The sequence below is a fragment of the Acomys minous genome, assembly GCF_964271855.1.
Source record: "Acomys minous genome assembly, chromosome: 17".
In the NCBI taxonomy this organism is placed as follows: Eukaryota; Metazoa; Chordata; class Mammalia; order Rodentia; family Muridae; genus Acomys; species Acomys minous.
In genome coordinates, this window is record NC_140500.1 from 7,870,560 (window position 1) to 7,889,588 (window position 19,029).

At 39.4% G+C, this 19,029-nt stretch overlaps 2 protein-coding genes across 2 annotated transcripts in view; one reads left to right on the top strand and one right to left on the bottom strand.

Annotated features, from left to right (window-relative positions):
* Positions 1 to 19,029, bottom strand: part of IAPP (islet amyloid polypeptide) — a gene marked incomplete at its 5' end in the record, with an annotated part of 432,665 nt that overhangs the window by 218,766 nt on the left and 194,870 nt on the right. The window lies entirely within an intron of this gene.
* LOC311588541 (solute carrier organic anion transporter family member 1A5-like) overlaps positions 1 to 19,029 on the top strand; it is a 38,043-nt gene that overhangs the window by 1,636 nt on the left and 17,378 nt on the right. Inside the window, exons 2-9 of the mRNA XM_084766286.1 lie at positions 2,412 to 2,553; positions 4,101 to 4,233; positions 8,244 to 8,350; positions 8,756 to 8,902; positions 13,268 to 13,366; positions 14,362 to 14,583; positions 16,764 to 16,928; positions 18,095 to 18,290. Coding sequence (XP_084622412.1) covers positions 2,412 to 2,553; positions 4,101 to 4,233; positions 8,244 to 8,350; positions 8,756 to 8,902; positions 13,268 to 13,366; positions 14,362 to 14,583; positions 16,764 to 16,928; positions 18,095 to 18,290 — 1,211 coding nt within the window. The remainder of the gene's footprint in view (positions 1 to 2,411; positions 2,554 to 4,100; positions 4,234 to 8,243; positions 8,351 to 8,755; positions 8,903 to 13,267; positions 13,367 to 14,361; positions 14,584 to 16,763; positions 16,929 to 18,094; positions 18,291 to 19,029) is intronic.

Consider the following 19,029-nt stretch of genomic DNA (forward strand, 5'->3'; position numbering starts at 1 on the left):
AAGAAGCTATGGTGATCGAAAGGTAGACTTGGTGCTGGAGAAGGAGCCATTAGTTCTGTATCCAGTCAGCAGGTAGCAGGCAGAGAGGGACTGTGGGCTTGGCTGGGCCTTCTGAGTCCACAAAGCCCACCCACTGAGGCACTTCCTCTACCAAGGCCAACGTCCTAAGAGTACTGCTCCCTGGTGGCCAAGCAGTCAAATTTATGAGCTTACAGTGCTGTTCCTATTGAAACCACCACAGTTATGTAGGAGTTTAAAAAGAGTCGATATTGGTGTGAATGTTAAGAAAAAAGTTAAAGCCATGACTTTACAAGAGAAAATTTAGAGTAATTACTTTACAATAACCAGTTATCTTTTTTTTTCTGAATTTAGAACTATCTAGAATGTTAGTGGTCAGATGGTCTGCATGAAAGTCCTGCTTCATACACTTAGAAACATAATAATTCAGAAAAGTTTGCTGAGACAGGGGAAAGGATGGCATTCATGGGCTGCAGTCATGCGTGCACTGTGACTTCCCAGGTGCCAAAGGTTACTTCTCACCCAGGGGCTACACAGATTGCCCTGGTTAAGCTCCATAGGTAAAAGAAAACTAAACCAAAACTCGTGAACCTTGAAACTTAGCTGCTAACAAGAAGAGTGTAATGGGAAAGAGAGCAGGGGAAGAAAGGAGGAAAACAATAAGCAGAACATACCATGTGTGCATGAAATCACCAACAGTACATTTAATAAAAACTATTAAAGAAAAGAAGGGAAAATTTCTCAAGGGGGCTGGGGAGATATCTGGGTCAGGAAAGTAGTTGTCTTGGATGTAGGAGGGCCTGAGTTCAGTCCCCAAAGCCTGCATAAAAACTAGGCATGGAGAAAACATAACTATAATTCTAGCACAAGAGGTGGATGGAGTCAGACAGATAATTGGGGCTCACAGACCAGGAAACTTGCCTTGTGGGTACATTCCAGGTAGGTGTGTGTCCCTATAACGAAAAAAAAAATGAACAAAGCTTGAGGAATTACACCTGAGGTTATTCTCTGTCTCCACATGTGCATATCCACACATGAACTCATCCTGCACAAACATACACATACTGTCACAAAAAGAAAGCATGAAAAAACTTAAGAGACAAAAGGAAACTTCTAGGGCATATGAAATGACTGTTCCAAAGTAGTTTGCTTCAGACTCTGCAGTGCTGAGGTAAGAAGTCAGCAGGACTAGCTTTACATATACAGATGTTATGTAGCAGTAGACCTGAGGCAACATGGCCACTGGCTTCTTTACGTTCTACACAGAACCAAACACTTTAGAGAAAGAACAGTGGGTTCATTACCAATTTAGCTTCCTTTTCCAAAGCACAAAAAGAATAATTGGTCTTCCCAAGCTTTACATGTTGGATCTGAACTACAAAAGTAAAGTGAAAAATTAAAATATTTGCAGTGGGAAGAGAGAACGTATCTGTAAATGACATTTGAATTTAGAAGATAAATTTCTAGAGATGGAATTACACTGCATTACAGATGTAGAGTACTTTTGAGGCATACTGAACATGGTGTTCCCATTTCTCAATTGGTTTTTCTGTTTGCATATGTTTCTGCTCATGTTTATCTAAATTAATTGGTACTTGGTGCCAATAAGTTTATGACCAATAAGTACTAATCTAATACAGTGTAATTTGAGCACACAGCCACCCTTTATTCTGTACCTGAGGGACTCCAGAAATGTTCTGCCCTGGGTTTCTATGCTAAGAACACCACTTGGACTGCTGAGATAAAGTGGTACAGAGAATATTCAGCAAGAAAGAATAAAAAAGTCACAGGTCATTTTGCTGTGGCCATTGACTCCAGTAGTGAGAATGTAGCCTGCTGTTCCCAAGAATGAAGAAAAAAAGGACAAAGTGTCGAACTGATCCAAACATCCAGAGACCTGTCATTCCTGCTGAGGGAGCATAGTAGGCTTGCTGCAGAAACAATGCCTGGTGAAATTCTGTGTTCTGTTCCTTCCCTCTTTTAAAGAGGACAGCGCTTGTCCTGCAGAAAACAATACAATGCTGAAGACCCACCAACACGTGTGTCTTACATAGAACAACTCCTTATCACAACGTCATACATTTCTGTTTGAATAAGGTACACTGACAAAAGAACAAAGCCATACTTATTGACAAAACTCTCCACCACTAAGCAACTATTCCGACTTCACTTTTCCAAAGTGAGGACCCTGTGACAGACAGAGGAGAGATTACACTGTAAAGTTTCCTGCATGTTCAAGGCCTATTTAAGTTGGATACAACTATTCACCTCATGGCAGAGGCTGTTTTTTCTTTATTTTTATTAATTTATTCATAAGAGGCTGTTTTTTCAATTGATGGCAGATATATATGTAGAGACCAACTTTCACTTTTTCTTAACATTTTTCTTCCTAGATGCTTCTGTTGGCATTAACCTGGGCATATGTATGCAAAGCACTATCAGGAGCTTATATGAATTCCATGCTCACACAGATAGAGAGACAATTTGATATCCCCACATCTATAGTTGGATTAATCAATGAGAGCTTTGAGATAGGTGAGTTATTTTTACATTACTTATATATATATATTAATATTTTACCCTTGTTTCCTGCATTAGACTATATAATCTGACTGTGTTACATGCTTCCTCATGTTGACTGAGTAGCCTGGTGTGGTTTGAAGAACCTGCTTATTTAAATAGCCTCATGATGGAAGCTAATTATCACCACACAGCCTGGTACAGTCTGTTTCTCCAAAGAGTGGTAGAAGATTAATGCCATTAATGTGTAATTCGCCATTTGACAATTTCAAGAGAAGCTAAGGTCATTTCCTTGGCATTTTAGAAGGTACGTGTGGGAGCCTGGAGGAACTTGTGTTCCAACTGAGAGAGCAAATGTTTCTATTACCCTCCTGTGTCTGTGAGGTTGCTGGCTCTCCATTGCTAATCACTAGGGAAGGTGAAGGAGTTTTCCTGTGTCTGAGTTCAGAAACAACCCTGCTTTTGGATGATGAACTGGGATATGCCAGTACAAAGAGTGACCGAGAGAAATATTCCTTCTATACACAAAGTGACCTGGAAGCCTTGGTGTCTCTCTTCTCTAGTTGAATCATAGTTTTTACTTCCTTCATGGTGAAATTGTCTTTAATGTATTTAATCAAAACAGCAAAGAAAATTGGGATTGAGAAGAAGCTCACTCACACTGAGGATGCTCAGCCCTGTCTTCCAGGGTCAAGCTCATCAGTGCTTCCTCTTGCCCCTGTGTCCTAGGCCTTCAGTGGAGTCAGGATGAATGCCTTACATGGACCCCACACAGATTCACTCATGGTCTATGTGTTAGATGCAGCAAGTGGGGGACATTGGTTACCCAAGGTCCTATGGGACACAGTTGTGCTAAGGTAGACAGGCTAATATGAGGAGGGAATTTTTTTCCTTTAACCAATATATATGTCAGAAAAGAGCCTATGCATCTAGAGGGGATATAGCCATAGATTAGAAAGATGCCCAAAGAGGTCAAACAGTGGATATCCTGGGACATTACCTTCTGCATGATAACTTCAATGACAGTCAGGATGTAATAAGAAGACAGATGTGGGCACATGCCACTCAAAATTGTGCTAAGTATCTTCTATTTAAATAGCAGATTAGAGAGAAACAGAATTGGAAGTAATGAAAAGTCTTCATATATCTTTCAAATATTTAAGATCACTTAGAGGTATGCTGTCATTAATGAATAGTGTTTCAGTTTCCTGACCTTTCCTCTATGTACAATAAGAGTAGGGTAAGCATTCTCATCAAATTGAAAATATGTAGTTTGTAGAGAATATATTCACATACTTGGTTCTTTTCAACTCACCTTTTTGCATGTCCAAAGTCAGGATAATTCTAAATAGAGCTTTAATATTCTCCAGAGTGGAAAAGAACCTTCCTTAAGTGCCACAATTGCTTTACGTATGAAAACAATACACAAAACATCCTAAGCTCCCATCCCTGTATTGAGATGGTTGTTAAACAATGGACCCTAGAGTCCGAATGCTGGAGAGGCTGTTGACTAAGAGCTGCTAATACTTCACTGATACAAGCATTCCCATTCCCTCTTCCAGGAAATCTTTTGTTGATTGTATTCGTGAGTTATTTTGGAAGGAAGCTGCACAGACCTATCATGATTGGTGTTGGGTGTGCAGTTATGGGCCTCGGGTGTTTCCTAATGTCTCTACCCCATTTCCTCATGGGCCGGTGAGTATTCCAGTCTTTGATGATATTTTAGGTTCAACTTTCACCTACAGGAAATGAGGCCCAGAATTCCTCTTTGCGGGGAGCAGCGCTTCCCCACAGTATAGGAGGCTAATATAGAAATTAGAAGATATGGTGTCTGGTCTACAAATAAGATTCGTTACTCTTGTGGTCACGGTTCCATGTATGGTCCAATCCAGTCCATTTGTCGAGTGAGGACATGAGACACCTGTTTCAAGAAGTTGAGACACATGAACAGATTCTCTGAATCTACCAACCCTTAGGCTGGGTCCTTCATCAGGGTTATTTTGATGCTTTGGTTACAGGTGGCCTACAGCTTAACCTAATTGTGGGGCAGCAAGAGACAGAACAATGTCAAGGCTGATTTTTATTTTCCTATATCCAAAAGTAACTTACACAGAACATAAAAAAGTGAAATTTTGTCTTGTTATCTCTTACTCGCTTTCCTGATTTCTGGGGACAGTTTTCAGTTCTTTTTTCTGTTTGCCTGAGTCTTGGTAGTTTTTAATACCTTAGTGTTAAATGATATAAAAATTTACTATTTATATTTTCATGACTATAAAAAATGTTTTCTACCCTAGAAACATGCTATTCTTTGTTGTAGAACTTTATTTTTAACTAGATTTAATAACTTAGCCCCCAAATTTTTTTTCATTTTCTGTACTCCACCTTTCTCTGAACTTTGACCCTCTAGGCCAGCTCAGGGACATTTTAAAGAAATTCTCCTCCATTGTTTTCCTCATCAAATTGCTTTATTTTTTTCTCTCATCTTCCTCTTCCTCCTGCCTCCCCTCTCCAGTTTTTATTCTTTCTTTCTTCTTTCTTCACTTTTCTTTTGTTTTTAAGGTATTCCATCTATTTTGTGTGTGTGATTGTTTCAGTCCCATGGATATGCATGTCTGGTGTACCCAGAGATCAGAATTATAGTTATGTGTCTCCATGCCCCTTCAGCTGCAGGTCCTTTAAACTAAAAGTCTCAAAAAATTTTCCTTTGGCCAAAGCTATTTTTTACAGTCTGCTGTTGTCCAGTGGGAGGCATTAGCCAGGAAAAGCAGCCAGGGCTGCAGAAGAACAAGAGAATCTGAAAAGCTTAGTTGGTAAGGTGTCAGACCTCCTCTCTGAAGGCCCAAGGTCCAAGATCACAGTTTTTCTTTGACACGTCAGTGATGAATTTCTTTTTTTTTTAAAATTTAAACACATTTTTATTGAAAAATAAAATAATTCATATTACATCTCATTTTCTATCCCATCCCATGCATCCTCCCATTCCTCTCTCCCTCCTGCTTTCACTCCATTCCCCTTCCTTATGACTGTGACTGGGGGGACCTCCTCCCCCTGAATATGATGCTAGGGCTGTGATCAATTTCTAACTGTGCTGACAAGTTTCATTTTTAGCTTCATAGTCTGAAACTGGTGATTAATAATATATATCCTTCACCACTTCAATCAGTTGCCTTAGGTCAGGACATTTTGCCAAGTTTCCTATCCTCTTTTCTCCTTGGTAATCTCTTCTGAGGGAGCATCATCTTATTTTCTCAAGAATTCAGTGACTCTTCCTGTTGGCTCTCCATCTCTTTCCATTGTCCCTGGCTCCTTCAAGTACAGCAGTTCTTTGTCTTTGACTTTATTGTAATAGGTTGTCCTCATGATAGCTTTGGCTATTCATATCTAAGAAGGAATAAGAACAGAGAGCTAACTGGAAATTCTGTCTGCAAGCACAACTTGATTGGTGGGAGTTGTGTGTGTTTCAGTAGGATGAGCCAACAGAAGATTGAGCAGAGACTGGCTGATTTTGAGCTGTCTCTGAAAGAATTCCCTGCTCTTGCTAAAGAGGGAGAAACTTGGCTTCCAGACAAAAGAAATGGGAATATCACCTTTTTACCATGCAGAGTTAAATATTATAATAACCCTCATTTTTGGCCTCTGTGTCCTCACTGTACCCCTGTGAGCATTTACACTTGGAGAGATGGAGAACAAGTCTGAGGATCTAGGTATTCCATAGGTGCACTCTAGAACTCACTTGAGACTTTGTTTTTGTATCCACCTGGGCCCTACATTGGGAGTCTCTTTTTGCAGATTTCCAGGGAGGCCTGGAACATAGTTTATTATTCCCAGTAGCATGGTGGTTACGTTGTATTTACCTTCTGATTCAGTGGCCATTCAAATATTGATGCCCCAACCTCAAATTTTTATTGAGATTAATTTGACTATTATTTTAATCTCTTTCTTACATTTAAAAAATTAGATATTTTGTTTGTATATGTGTGGGATGATGTGTGATGGTGTGTGATGGTGTGTAATGGTGTGTGTGTGTGTGTGTGTGTGTGTGTGTGTATTCTTTCCTGTGAGGTCATTCAACAACTCTGAGGAGTCTGTTTCTATTCTCTCTACCTACCCTATGGGACCTAAAGGGAATCTATGTTGTCAGGCTTGCACATAAGCATCTTATCCCATCAAGGCATCTGGTATCTTACAAGCTCATAACTCAAGGCACATGGCGGCCTCAAACTCACTCTATAGATAAAAAGATATTCATGAACTTCTCATCCTGTTGCCTGCATCCATAGGGCTGGAATTACAGGCATTTCCCACCATGTCTGGTTTTAAAATGCTCAGGATCAAAGCTGAGATTGTTGCTTGCCAGGTACCAATGGCCAATTGGGCTACATTTTCATATCTAAATCTCTTTATCATTGAAGAAAGGAGCTTTTTCCTTTTATTTATTTTGAGACATTCTCATGGCCATTTTATTGTAATTTGGGGGAAAATAGATATTGAATGAACAATTGAATTTTAAGTGGATAATGAACCAAATGAAAGTTATTTTATCTTCTCAGGTGTTTTTGAAGGGAACCAAAAGATTCCAGAAGAAAATTTAAAATTATTTTTACATTCCATTCTATTCTATTCTATAAATGGAAAGAAAGATTAGATTATTACTGTGCTTTCTCACTTTCTGCCAAAGGTGATAATTCTTTGACTCTGTCCTATTCTCATGAGTTAATGAGTAGAGACACACAGTTCACTGACTAACTATGTGGGGACCTCCAGGAAGTTGTTCTAAGGGAAAGTTATTTTGAGTTTTGTGCTATATCATGCAGCATAGAAAGTAGAATGTTGGTAACTATAGCTTCCTACTCATACAGAGTTCATCAGCCTGCGATTTCCTTGGTTGTCTTTCTTCTAAGAAAGTCTTAGAAATAAATCCATAATACCCTCCATTGGAGACAGACATAGAAGAAGACATTTTCCTCATTTTGTATTCTACCATTTTTATTTCTAGGACAAGCTGATTCTTGGTGATTTCCTCAAGTTAAATGATCAGTTTATTAGCACTTTTGGTCCCATGACACTGTGTTGTCGGTGGATTCTGTCACCCCTCTATGATGTGTGGACTTTTTTGAGACAGGCTCTAATAAAGCCCAGGCTGCCTTCAAATATACAGAGTAAATGACACTGGCTCTGAGTATCTGATTCTCCTATTTCTACCTCTCAAGTGCTTTGGGGTCAGTCACGGGACATCATATGCAATTAGTGCTGTTCTGAAATTTAATGCCAGCCTAATGTGCAGCCTAATGATACAGATTTCTATATTTCTCTCTCTCTCTCTCTTCTCTCTCTCTCTCTCTCTCTCTCTCTCTCTCTCTCTCTCTCTGTCTGTGTGTGTGTGTGTGTGTGTGTGTGTGTGTGTGTGTGTGTACATGTGTAGGTCACAGGACAACTCTATGGAGGTATTCCTCTTCTTCCACCTTCATGTGAGTTTCAGGCATTGAACTCAGGTCATTAGGCTTGTGCAGCCAGTACTTTACCTGCTGAGTCATTTGGCTGGCCCTGCCATGGGATTTTATGATGATGGGAGTGACTGCTGTGGAAACGTGTCTTTACTGACTCGGGATGCCATGTTTTCAGGGAAGCAAGATTCAGTAATCTGCAGATGCTCTCGTTGTACCCCAGCTAACTCCTCAGAGTGAGTGTTTCATGTGTCCACACAGATATGAATATGAAACAACGATCTCACCTGCAATCAACTTGTCCTCAGACAGCTTCTTGTGTGTGGAAAACAGAATTCAGACCGTAAAGCCGACGCAGGACCCAGCAGGTTGATCAGTGCTTCTCATTGCTTTCTGCTCAGAGACTTGGCCACAGAATACTCTTTTATGAAGGGCTTTGACTACAACACAGGGTTTAGTAGGAAGACAAATAAGCAAAATGTATTTTTCTCCTTCAGTGAAGTGAGTTATCTAATAACCTAGCATACTCTCCCTCCTGAGTTATAATGTTTTTAACGAGGCTCCGTTGTTTCTTAAGAACATTATAAATTTAGTCTTATAGCGAAAAATGATGCAGGTGGATGGGATAAGGGACATGATGCGATCTCTGTGGTTGGTCTGGTTTTGTTTCCCATTGCTGGAATCAAACACTGACCTGAGAAATGTATACTAAGCATTTTGAATTATCTGTCAGTAACACTGTCAAAATGTTGTTTTCTCTTATTTTAACACAGACTGTGTGAAAGAAATCAAATCATTAATGTGGATCTATGTAATGGTAGGAAATGTCATACGTGGAATAGGTGAAACTCCCATCATACCCTTGGGTATTTCCTACATAGAAGATTTTGCCAAATCGGAAAACTCCCCCTTCTACATTGGTGAGTATGAAAATCATCCTTGAGACTTGATATCCTATGAACATATACATGGGGAGGAGGTCCCCCTCAGTCACAGTCATAGGGGAGGGGAGTAAGGGGAAAATGGGAGGATACAAAGGATGGGATAACAGTTGAGATGCAATATGAATAAATTAATAAAATATATTTTAAAAAAAGAAAAGAAAATCATCCTTAGAAGGGTAGACACCAATTATTGATTTGGATGCTTTGTGGTTTTCAGAGGGTGAGCAGAGTGCTGCAACACTGTTGGTCATAAGATTGCTCAATGGGGAAATTTAGTAGAAGCCCAGGCAAGGCCCTTCATCAAGCTGCTTCTCACTGTTGGAGAGTCCTTTGGTGCCACCACATCACCTCAAAATCCTTTAAAGGTTCCCCAATATTTCCTGGAAATGTTCCTTAGAGTCTTTTTTTTTTCTGCTGTTAGGTTCTCATTCTTTTATCTCTCAGTTATTACGACTTTAATATTGGCCATTTTGTGTCTGTAGTATTTTCAAATATAATTTTACTTTTTTATTCTCCCCTCCCTCTCTCTGTGAGTGGGGGTGTGTGGGTGTGTTCGTGTACGTGTACACTTGCATGTCAATGTGGTAGTCAAAATTCAGCTTTTACAAGTTGGGCTGTGGATTGAAGTGTGGCCTGTGGTCCTTGGGCCAGGTTTGGTGGACAGGTGCCTTTACCTGATGAAGCATCTGGCTGCCCCTGTGGTGTTTTCCATGTTCTCATAATCATCCTTAGTGAGTAAACCTTACCAAATACTGTGATAGTCATGTCTTCTCTGTCATAGTCACCATAGCAACTGGTTGCTTGCTTATCAGACTATCTCTTTTCTACTTAGAGCTCTGCGTCTTGCATCTCTATGACATCACTTGTAAAGTTTCCTTCCCAGATAGATTTCTTCACTGTTTTAATAAATATCTGTATTTATCCTTCTGTTGTATTCCTTGAAATTTTCATAAAAATCCACACTTTTTTTCAGACTAGAGGCAATTTAGTTCCATCTTCTTATGTTGTCTCCTAAATAATGTGAGTTTATTATGAATGATTTCTTTTATGTTCTTGAGTAAATCTACCTGTACTTGATTATAAATGCATTACTGTATTTAGCAGTGTTTTGGGATATGTGGCTTGTAACCCTCTGGGGATCAAGTGACCATTTCACAAGGCTTGCCTAAGAGCATCTTAAACCATAGATATTTACCTTATGATTCATTACATTAGCAAATTTACAGTTGCTGAGTAGCAACAACAACAAAAAAATAAACTTTAGGATTGAGGATTACCATACCATGGGTCCAAAGCATTGGGAAGGATGAGAAGGGCCGATGAGTAGGATATTTTTCAATTAAAGTAGACTTAAAAATAAAGTATTATGCTGGGCAGTGGTAGCGCATGCCTTTAATCCTAGCACTCATGAGGCAGAGGCAGGCATATTGATGTGAGTTCAAGGTCAGCCTGGTCTACAAAGTTAGTCCAGGACAGCCAAGGCTACACAGAGAAACCCTGTCTTGAAAAACCAAATAAATAAATAAATAAACAAATAAATAAAGTATTACTTAAAAATACCAAAAACAAAAACAAAACTACACCCACCCCCCCAACACACAAAGAGGGTAAGAAAACACAGGAACAGACTTAGAACTAATCAAGATTAATTAAATTAAAAATTATTTTGTCCTCTTTTGAGACTTTTTAGTTTGGCAATATTCTTTTTTAGTGTTAATCGAGTCATTCTCTCTACATCCCTTCACAGTAATCTAAGAAAAAAAATTGCAAGCACTTTTCTAACATAAGCTGTTAGTATACAGATCTCTTCATCAAAACTCTAGAGACAAATTACATACATAAGTCTATAAAAATATATAATAGCTATTAATATGAAAAGATAGATTTCATGTAGCTGGACCTTTGGCTACTTTATTGGGTTCTTTTTCCAACCTCTCTATATCGCCCCACTTCCTTCCAGTCTCCAGATACTTGGTAGGAGAGAAAGGTTAGAGGGGAAATCGGGCATCATTATCATAGGCTTCTACATGCTGATTAAGGGCTTGAGTTCTTTGGGGCAAGTCTGATATTGTTCAGGATATCTGCAGCCAGCAACCTGCAATCCAGCCAATAGCAAGCATTAAGCAGCTACAAAAGGAGTAGCAGCTGCTGCCTCTTTTGGGCCTGTGGCATTTATATACCCTCAGAAAAGTCCCCAGAATTCCAAACCCAAACTATCTGTGGCTGCCAGAGCATGAGATAAACATAGTTAGTCCCATAACACAACCAGAGGTTGTTAAAGAAACTCTCACTACATTTTATGTATGTGCTTAGTACCCAATTAACTTAGTTTTCTAAATGAAAATCTATATAATCAGGTAATATTATATATGTGTGCATATTCATAATCAAATAACTATAAATAAATAAGAAATAAAGAATATAGTTTCATATATCACTCTGTAGCTGAAGATATATAAAAGTCAAATATAAAAATAAGAGTTATCTCTGCTAGATACAAGTAAAAATCAAGAGAAATGAGGTTGGTTCGGGAAGACATATAAGTACTGAGAATTCACAGGTCCACACACTGGGGATTCTTGTACTTAATGGGGAGAGTGAGAAGAGGAAAAGTCAAACAAAGAGCATACATGCGAAGAAAAGATGTCATGGAGCCTGGACATCTTGTAAGAATCATTGTGTAGAAGGCATCAAATAGCCGGGAGTGTTTGAGAGAACAGGAAAGATAGAAGTGTTGGGTTGGGTATTGAAAAGCCAGGCACACGGGAGGACTAATCCGTAGAAACACAGAGAAAGAAGAAAGGACAAAATCTAAAGTGGAGACAAGGAAGGAAGTCGAAGTTGTTCATACCTGAGTTTTCTGTCGGTAGAGATGGCTCAGGAGAGATTCTACACTGCAGATCAGTTGGGAGATGCTGGAGACGGTTTCAAAGAAGCCAGGTGTGGTTGGAAAGACCCGGACAGTGTAAATAATCAGTGTGAGGAAGGATACCAGGATAACATCAAAGAGAGGTGCTGTAAGGAGGACACATTCTTTTGTGGAAGTAAGTTTAAAGAGCAGAACTTTGATAAGGATGCAATATAGGACATTCACTGTAACGCACACACTCATTTAGAAACTGTGTTAGTTAAATAAAACTTTGGAGACAAATGGGGCTCACTTGGAGAAAAGAGGGTCATTTGTCTTACAATTGCATCGTAACAGGAAGTCACAGTGGCAGAAGCTTGAAGCAGCTGGTCACACCTACAAGAACAGAGAGAATGAGTGTTTGCATGCTATGTCTTTGCTTGCACAGTTGTGGTCACGATTTTCTCCACTCTTACACAATTCAGAACTCCCTGCCTAGGGAATAGTGCTGCCCCAAATGGGCTCGGTCTTCTCACATCATTTAACACAATAAAGATAATCTCCTACTGACATGGCCACAGGTGAACCCAATGTGGACCATATTTCTTTAAGAGTCTCCCCCCCCCCCAAGTAATTCTAAGCTATGCATAGTGGACAACTAAAGCTAACCATCACAGAGACACTAGAAACTTGGCTATAAAAGCGTCAGAGGCCCTTGCTCACATCATGGCTTTGACGGGGCTGCCTGTCACTGTATAGCCTTTGCCTTCATTTCAGCATACAAGGGAATTTGGAAGATGCTTTAAGTAATGAAGCTTCTGTGTCAAAGTTCTTTCACTTCAATGCATTCCTGAGATAGTGGTTGATAAAGAGAAAGGATTTGCTTGGCTCACAGCTCTGGAGGTTTTACTGTATATCCTTGGACTGTAGAGTTTGGCAACCTGTCACAAGGGAGCTAATTATGGTGTGAATTAAGACCACTCGTCTTATTACTGGGAAGCTAATATAATGAGCAAGGGGATATAATTCTACTCTAAATGACGTAAGGACTCACCATCATGTCCTGCATTGAAGGGTTCCATCAGACTCTAGTGGTGACCACTCCCCCTCCCTCTCCCCCCTGCCCTGGGAAACAAGTCTATAACACACAAGGTTCTGGGGAACACTCTATAATGAAACAACTAGAGCTTCTTTCCCAATGTTTATAAAAACCCCAATGTACATGTAACATACACATATATATGTAATGTATATCTATATGTTACAATATACCAAGCTTAATTTCTTTATATGTTGAATAAATTAAAATATCTCAGATAGTGTGGTGTGTAGCTCATTGAAAGATTACTTGCCTGAACTATTGGATTTGATATCCAGCTCTGCAAAGGGAGGAAAAGAAATCTAAGATTAAAAATAACTTAATCTCAAGGCTTTATTTGTCCAAGCACATTCTTTGTGTGTTCATATAAACTCTTGTATTTGTTTACTTCCAGGGATTTTAGAAACAGGAAAAATTATCGGCCTTTTGATTGGACTTTTGTTGGCATACTTCTGTGCAAACATTTACGTAGACACTGGATTTGTGAATACAGGTAACAAAATGCATTTTATTTATATAGTCCAGTTCCGAGAGTGTGGGAGAATGGTTAGAAATGCTGTACCAGTGGCTCTTTTGATCCTTGGTTATATATACATCACTTACCGATATAAGGGGAGCAGAGATAAGGATAAAATGTCACCTTCTGATTCAAAATCCACCATTCTCCCACCATATTTCAGCCATGCATTTGGTTTACAAAGTTTGCATACATAGGTTTTTCAATGAGGCATATTGGATAACAGAAGAGTTTATAAAGGTTTCACATGACAAATAGAAAAACTCATTTGCTTCTAAGAACATATCGATTATATGCTTCTAGATAAAATTAGTTAATTTCTAAAATAGATATACAAAATTGATAGATATACAAAGACTGATTGGCTAACATGCATTTTTCTCATTTTGTCTTATTAACTCTGTGTGTGTGTGTGTGTGTGTGTGTGTGTGTGTGTGTCTTCATGTCTTCATGAGGTCAGAAGAGGTCAGGTCTCCTGATATCAGAATTATAGGAAATACGGAGTTTCCATGTGTGTTCTTTGAATAGAACTCAGGACATATTCAAAAGCAACAGTATCTCTTGGCCTCTGAACTCTCTACAGCCTTCTTCCTCTACTCCTGTAATGTTTTGAGACAGAGTAAATCAGGTTAAAGCTAGTATGTTTCAAGTCTTATTTCTGTCTTTTTGAAACATAGTTTTAACTATTATGGCACATAGTACTCCAGAACCCTTTCTTATTACTTAACTTTAATTTCACCTAGTTGATGAGCCTCAGGCACTTTTTATGCAGGTCTGAATTAACCCAGTGGAGTGGCAGAGGCCAGTAATCCCAGGCTTCGGGAAGAAGAGGCAGAAGATCATAAGTTCAAGGTCCAAAGAACAAATGACATACAAAGTTTATGCTCAGATGGAATATGAAGCTTAAAAACTTTCTACAGTTTACAGGAAAGAATGATGCAAACTCATACAGTATCTCTATTTCTTTACAGATGACCTGACCATAACTCCCGCTGACACACGCTGGGTCGGTGCCTGGTGGATTGGCTTTCTGATCTGTGCAGGAGTGAATTTCCTCATCAGCATCCCCTTCTTCTTTTTTCCCAAAACTCTCCCCAAGGAAGGACCAGAGGATAATGTGGATGAAACTAAAAATGGCAGAGAAGAGAAGCACAGAGAAAGAGCCAAGGAGGAAAAACACGGAATCATTAAAGGCAAACAGGAAAACTTTAAGCTCTACTGGTTCAGATGGTCTGTGGTTAGTGGGCACTTGTCATGCTGTGTTGAGTTAAGGTAGCTTGTCACTAATTGGCCCTAATCATGTGTGATAAACTTCTTCCACAGTTACCACTTGGCAACAACTGACATGATAGGGAACCTGACTTACCTTAGATTAGGCTTTATGAAAAATTCAAGTTAATCGGAGTACTCTGTGAGCAACTATATTTACCCATCTATTTGAAAAATCTATTTAATAGAAAATGTTATTCTCATTAAAAAACATGAACAATCAGAAATCCAAGATGAAGATAAAGATAAAAATCTGTTTGATAAGAAAAATGTAAATTTAGCTGTGAGCATTCTTAAGTCAAGGCTGAGCGAGAAATCATAACAGGTGACAAGTGCTCTACATTTGAAGGTGTGTGATAGTTTACAGAATTGGTCCTTTAGAACAGACTGTTTTAAACAAGCAGGAATGTTACCAACCTATGATGCAGAGTGGAGATGGTTCTGTGAGAAGCTAGGATGGGACAGCGGAGCGTCCTGGCACAGACTGCTGGAGGGAGCACTCTACTGAGGATATTGCTATTTGCTCCACCACTCACACCCTCCCAGATCTATATGCACTAAATAGTCACAAATCTGCCCTGAACACTACAGATCATGGATGAGGAACCAGTCATGCTGAGAGCCAGTGCAGGGGATTGAACATTCTTTGAATCATGGTCATTTTAGCAATTCTCCTTAAAGGGCCAGTACTGACTGCTCTGTGAGATTTTGTCATCTGTCAGATCAACATAATTTCAAAGATAGGAAAGAGCTGAGCAGAGAAGACACACAGGAAGTAACCGAGCCTGTGGAGACTCAATTAGAAGGACAGGGAAGTTAACAAACAAGGTTGAGTTCAAAAGCACACAAGAGTTCTGACAGCAACCACCTCACTCATAAAGATGGATTTTTACCACTAAACTCCATTTGTTAAGTTAAATTGTTCTGCTTCTACTTCTAGATCATTTATTCTTGATACTTTCCCCCCAGTGAAATTCTAGGCTATTTATTAAGGATGGTGCAAAATTAGAAATTCAAAGCAGCAGATATGAAAGCGGATAAAAGAAAGAGACTATTAAATGTGAATTGCAGCCAAATTATCTTCAGTAAGATCTAATCCTTGTAGAGACAGGATCCAAATCTGACTCTCTGCTTCTTAAACAGCTTAAATCTCGGCTTCTTCTTTTTCTTCTTCTCCTTCTCCTTCTCCTTCTCCTTCTCCTTCTCCTTCTCCTTCTCCTTCTCCTTCTCCTTCTCCTTCTTCTTCTTCTTCTTCTTCTTCTTCTTCTTCTTCTTCTTCTTCTTCTTCTTCTCTGCCTCCTCCTCCTCCTCCTCCTGCTCCTCCTCCTTCTTCCACTTCCTTCTTGATTTTTTAATTTTTAATTTTTTATTGTTTGAAGACAGGGCTTCTCTGTTTGGCTTAGGCTGTCCTGGACTGGCTTTGCAGACAAAGCTGGCCTCAAAGTTACAGAGATCAGCATGCCTCTGCCTCCCTAAGGGCTATTAAAAGGCATGTGCCACCAAGCTCTGCAGATTCTCAGCTTCTTAAAGAGAGAAAAAAAATCACTTTGAAGGTGTTTGGTATACACCAAATGAGTCAGCATTTTTTTTTTACAGTGAGACTGCTATGTTGAAATGTTTAAAAATATCACTAGGTGCTGGTGAGCTGGTGATGCTGTCTGGGCTGCAGCATGATTCCTGGAGCCTTCCTAAGCTTTTAACTTATCCATTCTTGCATTAAAAATGATAGCGTCAGATTCTGAACTCAAACTTCATCAAAGCTGGTTCTCTGCAGATTATAGATTATTAACTAGTCATTCTCTAGAGAATGCAGAATAGCGATAGAAGAAAAGGAGAGAAAAAGAAATGGAAGTGTGTGGCCACACACTTGACTCCATTTTCCTCTCATTATGCGTGTCATTGAGTTCTAGCTCTTACATATCCTATTGTGCCAGTAACTTCCTGAAGTGATCTAAACAGTGACATAGAACTTCATCCCCAAGAGGATAAAGATTTATAAATACATTTGTGTCACAGCACTGTACCTGTAAGAAGATTTTAGGAGAAGACAGGACAAAAAATGCAAGGTCAGATTAGCTTGGTGGTCTTTACACTCTTGTTTCAGATTTCCTGCCATTCATGAAGAGCCTGATCTGCAACCGGATTTATATGCTTTTCATCCTTATAAGTGTGCTCCAGTTCAATGCATTTACTAACTCACTTGTCTTCCTGCCTAAATACCTGGAGCATCAATATGGAAAATCCACTGCAGAGGCAGTCTTCCTCATAGGTATGTGCTTTCATGATTTCTTCAGTACCACTTCCCTGTACCACAAAGATATGATAAACAATAAAACGATGTGACTAAGGTACTACAGTGGAATTGAAATCTGTTAGGATATTCTTGTAAAGTTCTTCTTCCCAGTCTCCAGGGAAATCAAGAAAAGAACGGGAAACAAAAAAGCCTGAAATGTGCTCTAGTTCTCTCTCCAGTCAGAATTGAAATCCTCACACCTACGACAGGCTTGAGGGAAGCTCACACCAGTCAGTTTTCACACACCAATGTGTCACTTCAAAGAGGGATGCAGAGTCAGCTCCCTGGGACTCTGTGTCTCACTCCCAGATTTTACCTCTGGGCTTCCGTTCTTGCTCTCCTCACTCCTCCTCAGTCAGATGCTCAGTCCCTGGTGGTCTGAGGAGTCTGTGCAGCCACAGTCTGCTTTTCTTGTTAGCTCACTAAACTCAGGCATCATAAGCAACTTGGATTTTTCTTGGGTTCATTTTGTTCCTGAAAACTGAGGACCACAGGCTGCTGGCATCCACCTCACCCAGAGTTCTCTGAAAGTCCAAATGCCAGTCCTCACCCTGAGGTGTGAAATATTAAGTGCCAAGGTGTGGAGCTGCAGAGGACGGTCACTATGTCCCAAGCCTGGTGCTTCACTGTGATTTCAAGCCAGCCAGAGTTTTCTCTTCCTGTGTCTTTCCTTTTTCTCCTTTGATAGTAGCTTGGAAAGATTGTCTTGGGGGAAGAATGCTGGCCAATAGACAGTGCAAAAAGTGTTGTACACTTGATAAGTGTGGAGTCAGAAATGACCTTTAAAATCATCTGGAGCTGAGACAAATTCCTACTAAACAGAGTCAAACAACTACATAAAATATCTAATATTGTGTGTGTGTGTGTGTATGTGTGTGTGTGTGTGTGTGTGTGCATGTGTTTGTGTGTGTGTGCTGCCTATAAAGTCTTTATAGCCTGCCATAAATTATTAATAAATGCTAACTATATTTTTAAGCTGACCTCATGGGACATTTAGAAGCCTCTTTTTATGTAATATGTGAGTAGAGTTAGGATTACTGTATATTACAACTAAATAGCTTCTTAAGTAAGATGTATTGGACAAATTTATAATATTTATTTTTATGCTTTCATTTATAATATTATGCTACCTACATGTTTAGGTCTTCATACATTACCTCCAATATGCATTGGATATTTACTTGGTGGCTTCATTATGAAGAAGTTCAAGATCACTGTCAAGAAAGCTGCGTACATAGCGTTCTGCCTGTCCCTGGCTGAGTACCTTCTAACTCTCTGCAGCTTTCTCATAACCTGTGATAATTTCCCTGTCGCTGGCCTAACTGTCTCTCATGATGGGTATGTTGTTTCCTAATGAAAACCATACTATTTTCACGACCATTAGTCCAAGAGTTATATGTGATCAGGTCATTTTATTACAACCTAATGGCAATGATCCATGGTTCCATCTACCCTTCCCCCCACCCATCTGTCCTATCACAGCCCATTCAAGTGACGTGCTTATTAAACAGGTGCGGGAACTACCAGCGAGTAAGTGTATGATTCCACATGCGTATGTGTGGTTGCCATGGTGATACCCTAGTCTGCTTTAAAGTATAATAAAGGAAGATAACAGAGCTTTTGGTCTAGATTATCTATGTATTTTATACTCCCATCAACAGATAACTTTAAAAGTTTACTACACAGGCCAGCAGACCTTCATAAGTTTCACAATCAGCTAAAATTTAGCACAAATGAATCGAATACATGGTAAATCAACTTATGTATAAATTTATATATGTCACTGGTGTACTTATATCTCATATACTCTGTAGTGTTAGATTTTTACATTTTAATTGTTTTCTGTTCATATTCTGTATTAACATAGGAAATTTAAAACTTATATTAGAGCAGAGTTATATAAGCAACTCGCCTGCTAAAATGAAATAAAACATACACTTGGATGTTCCTTTCAAAGGGTTGGGGGGAGGACTCAGTGGTAAAGTGTTTGCTGAGAAGGCAGGAGCTCCTGAGTTCAGATACCTGGAACCCGTGTAAATTTGACTTGGTGGGGTATATGCAAGCCCAGTGTTCCTAC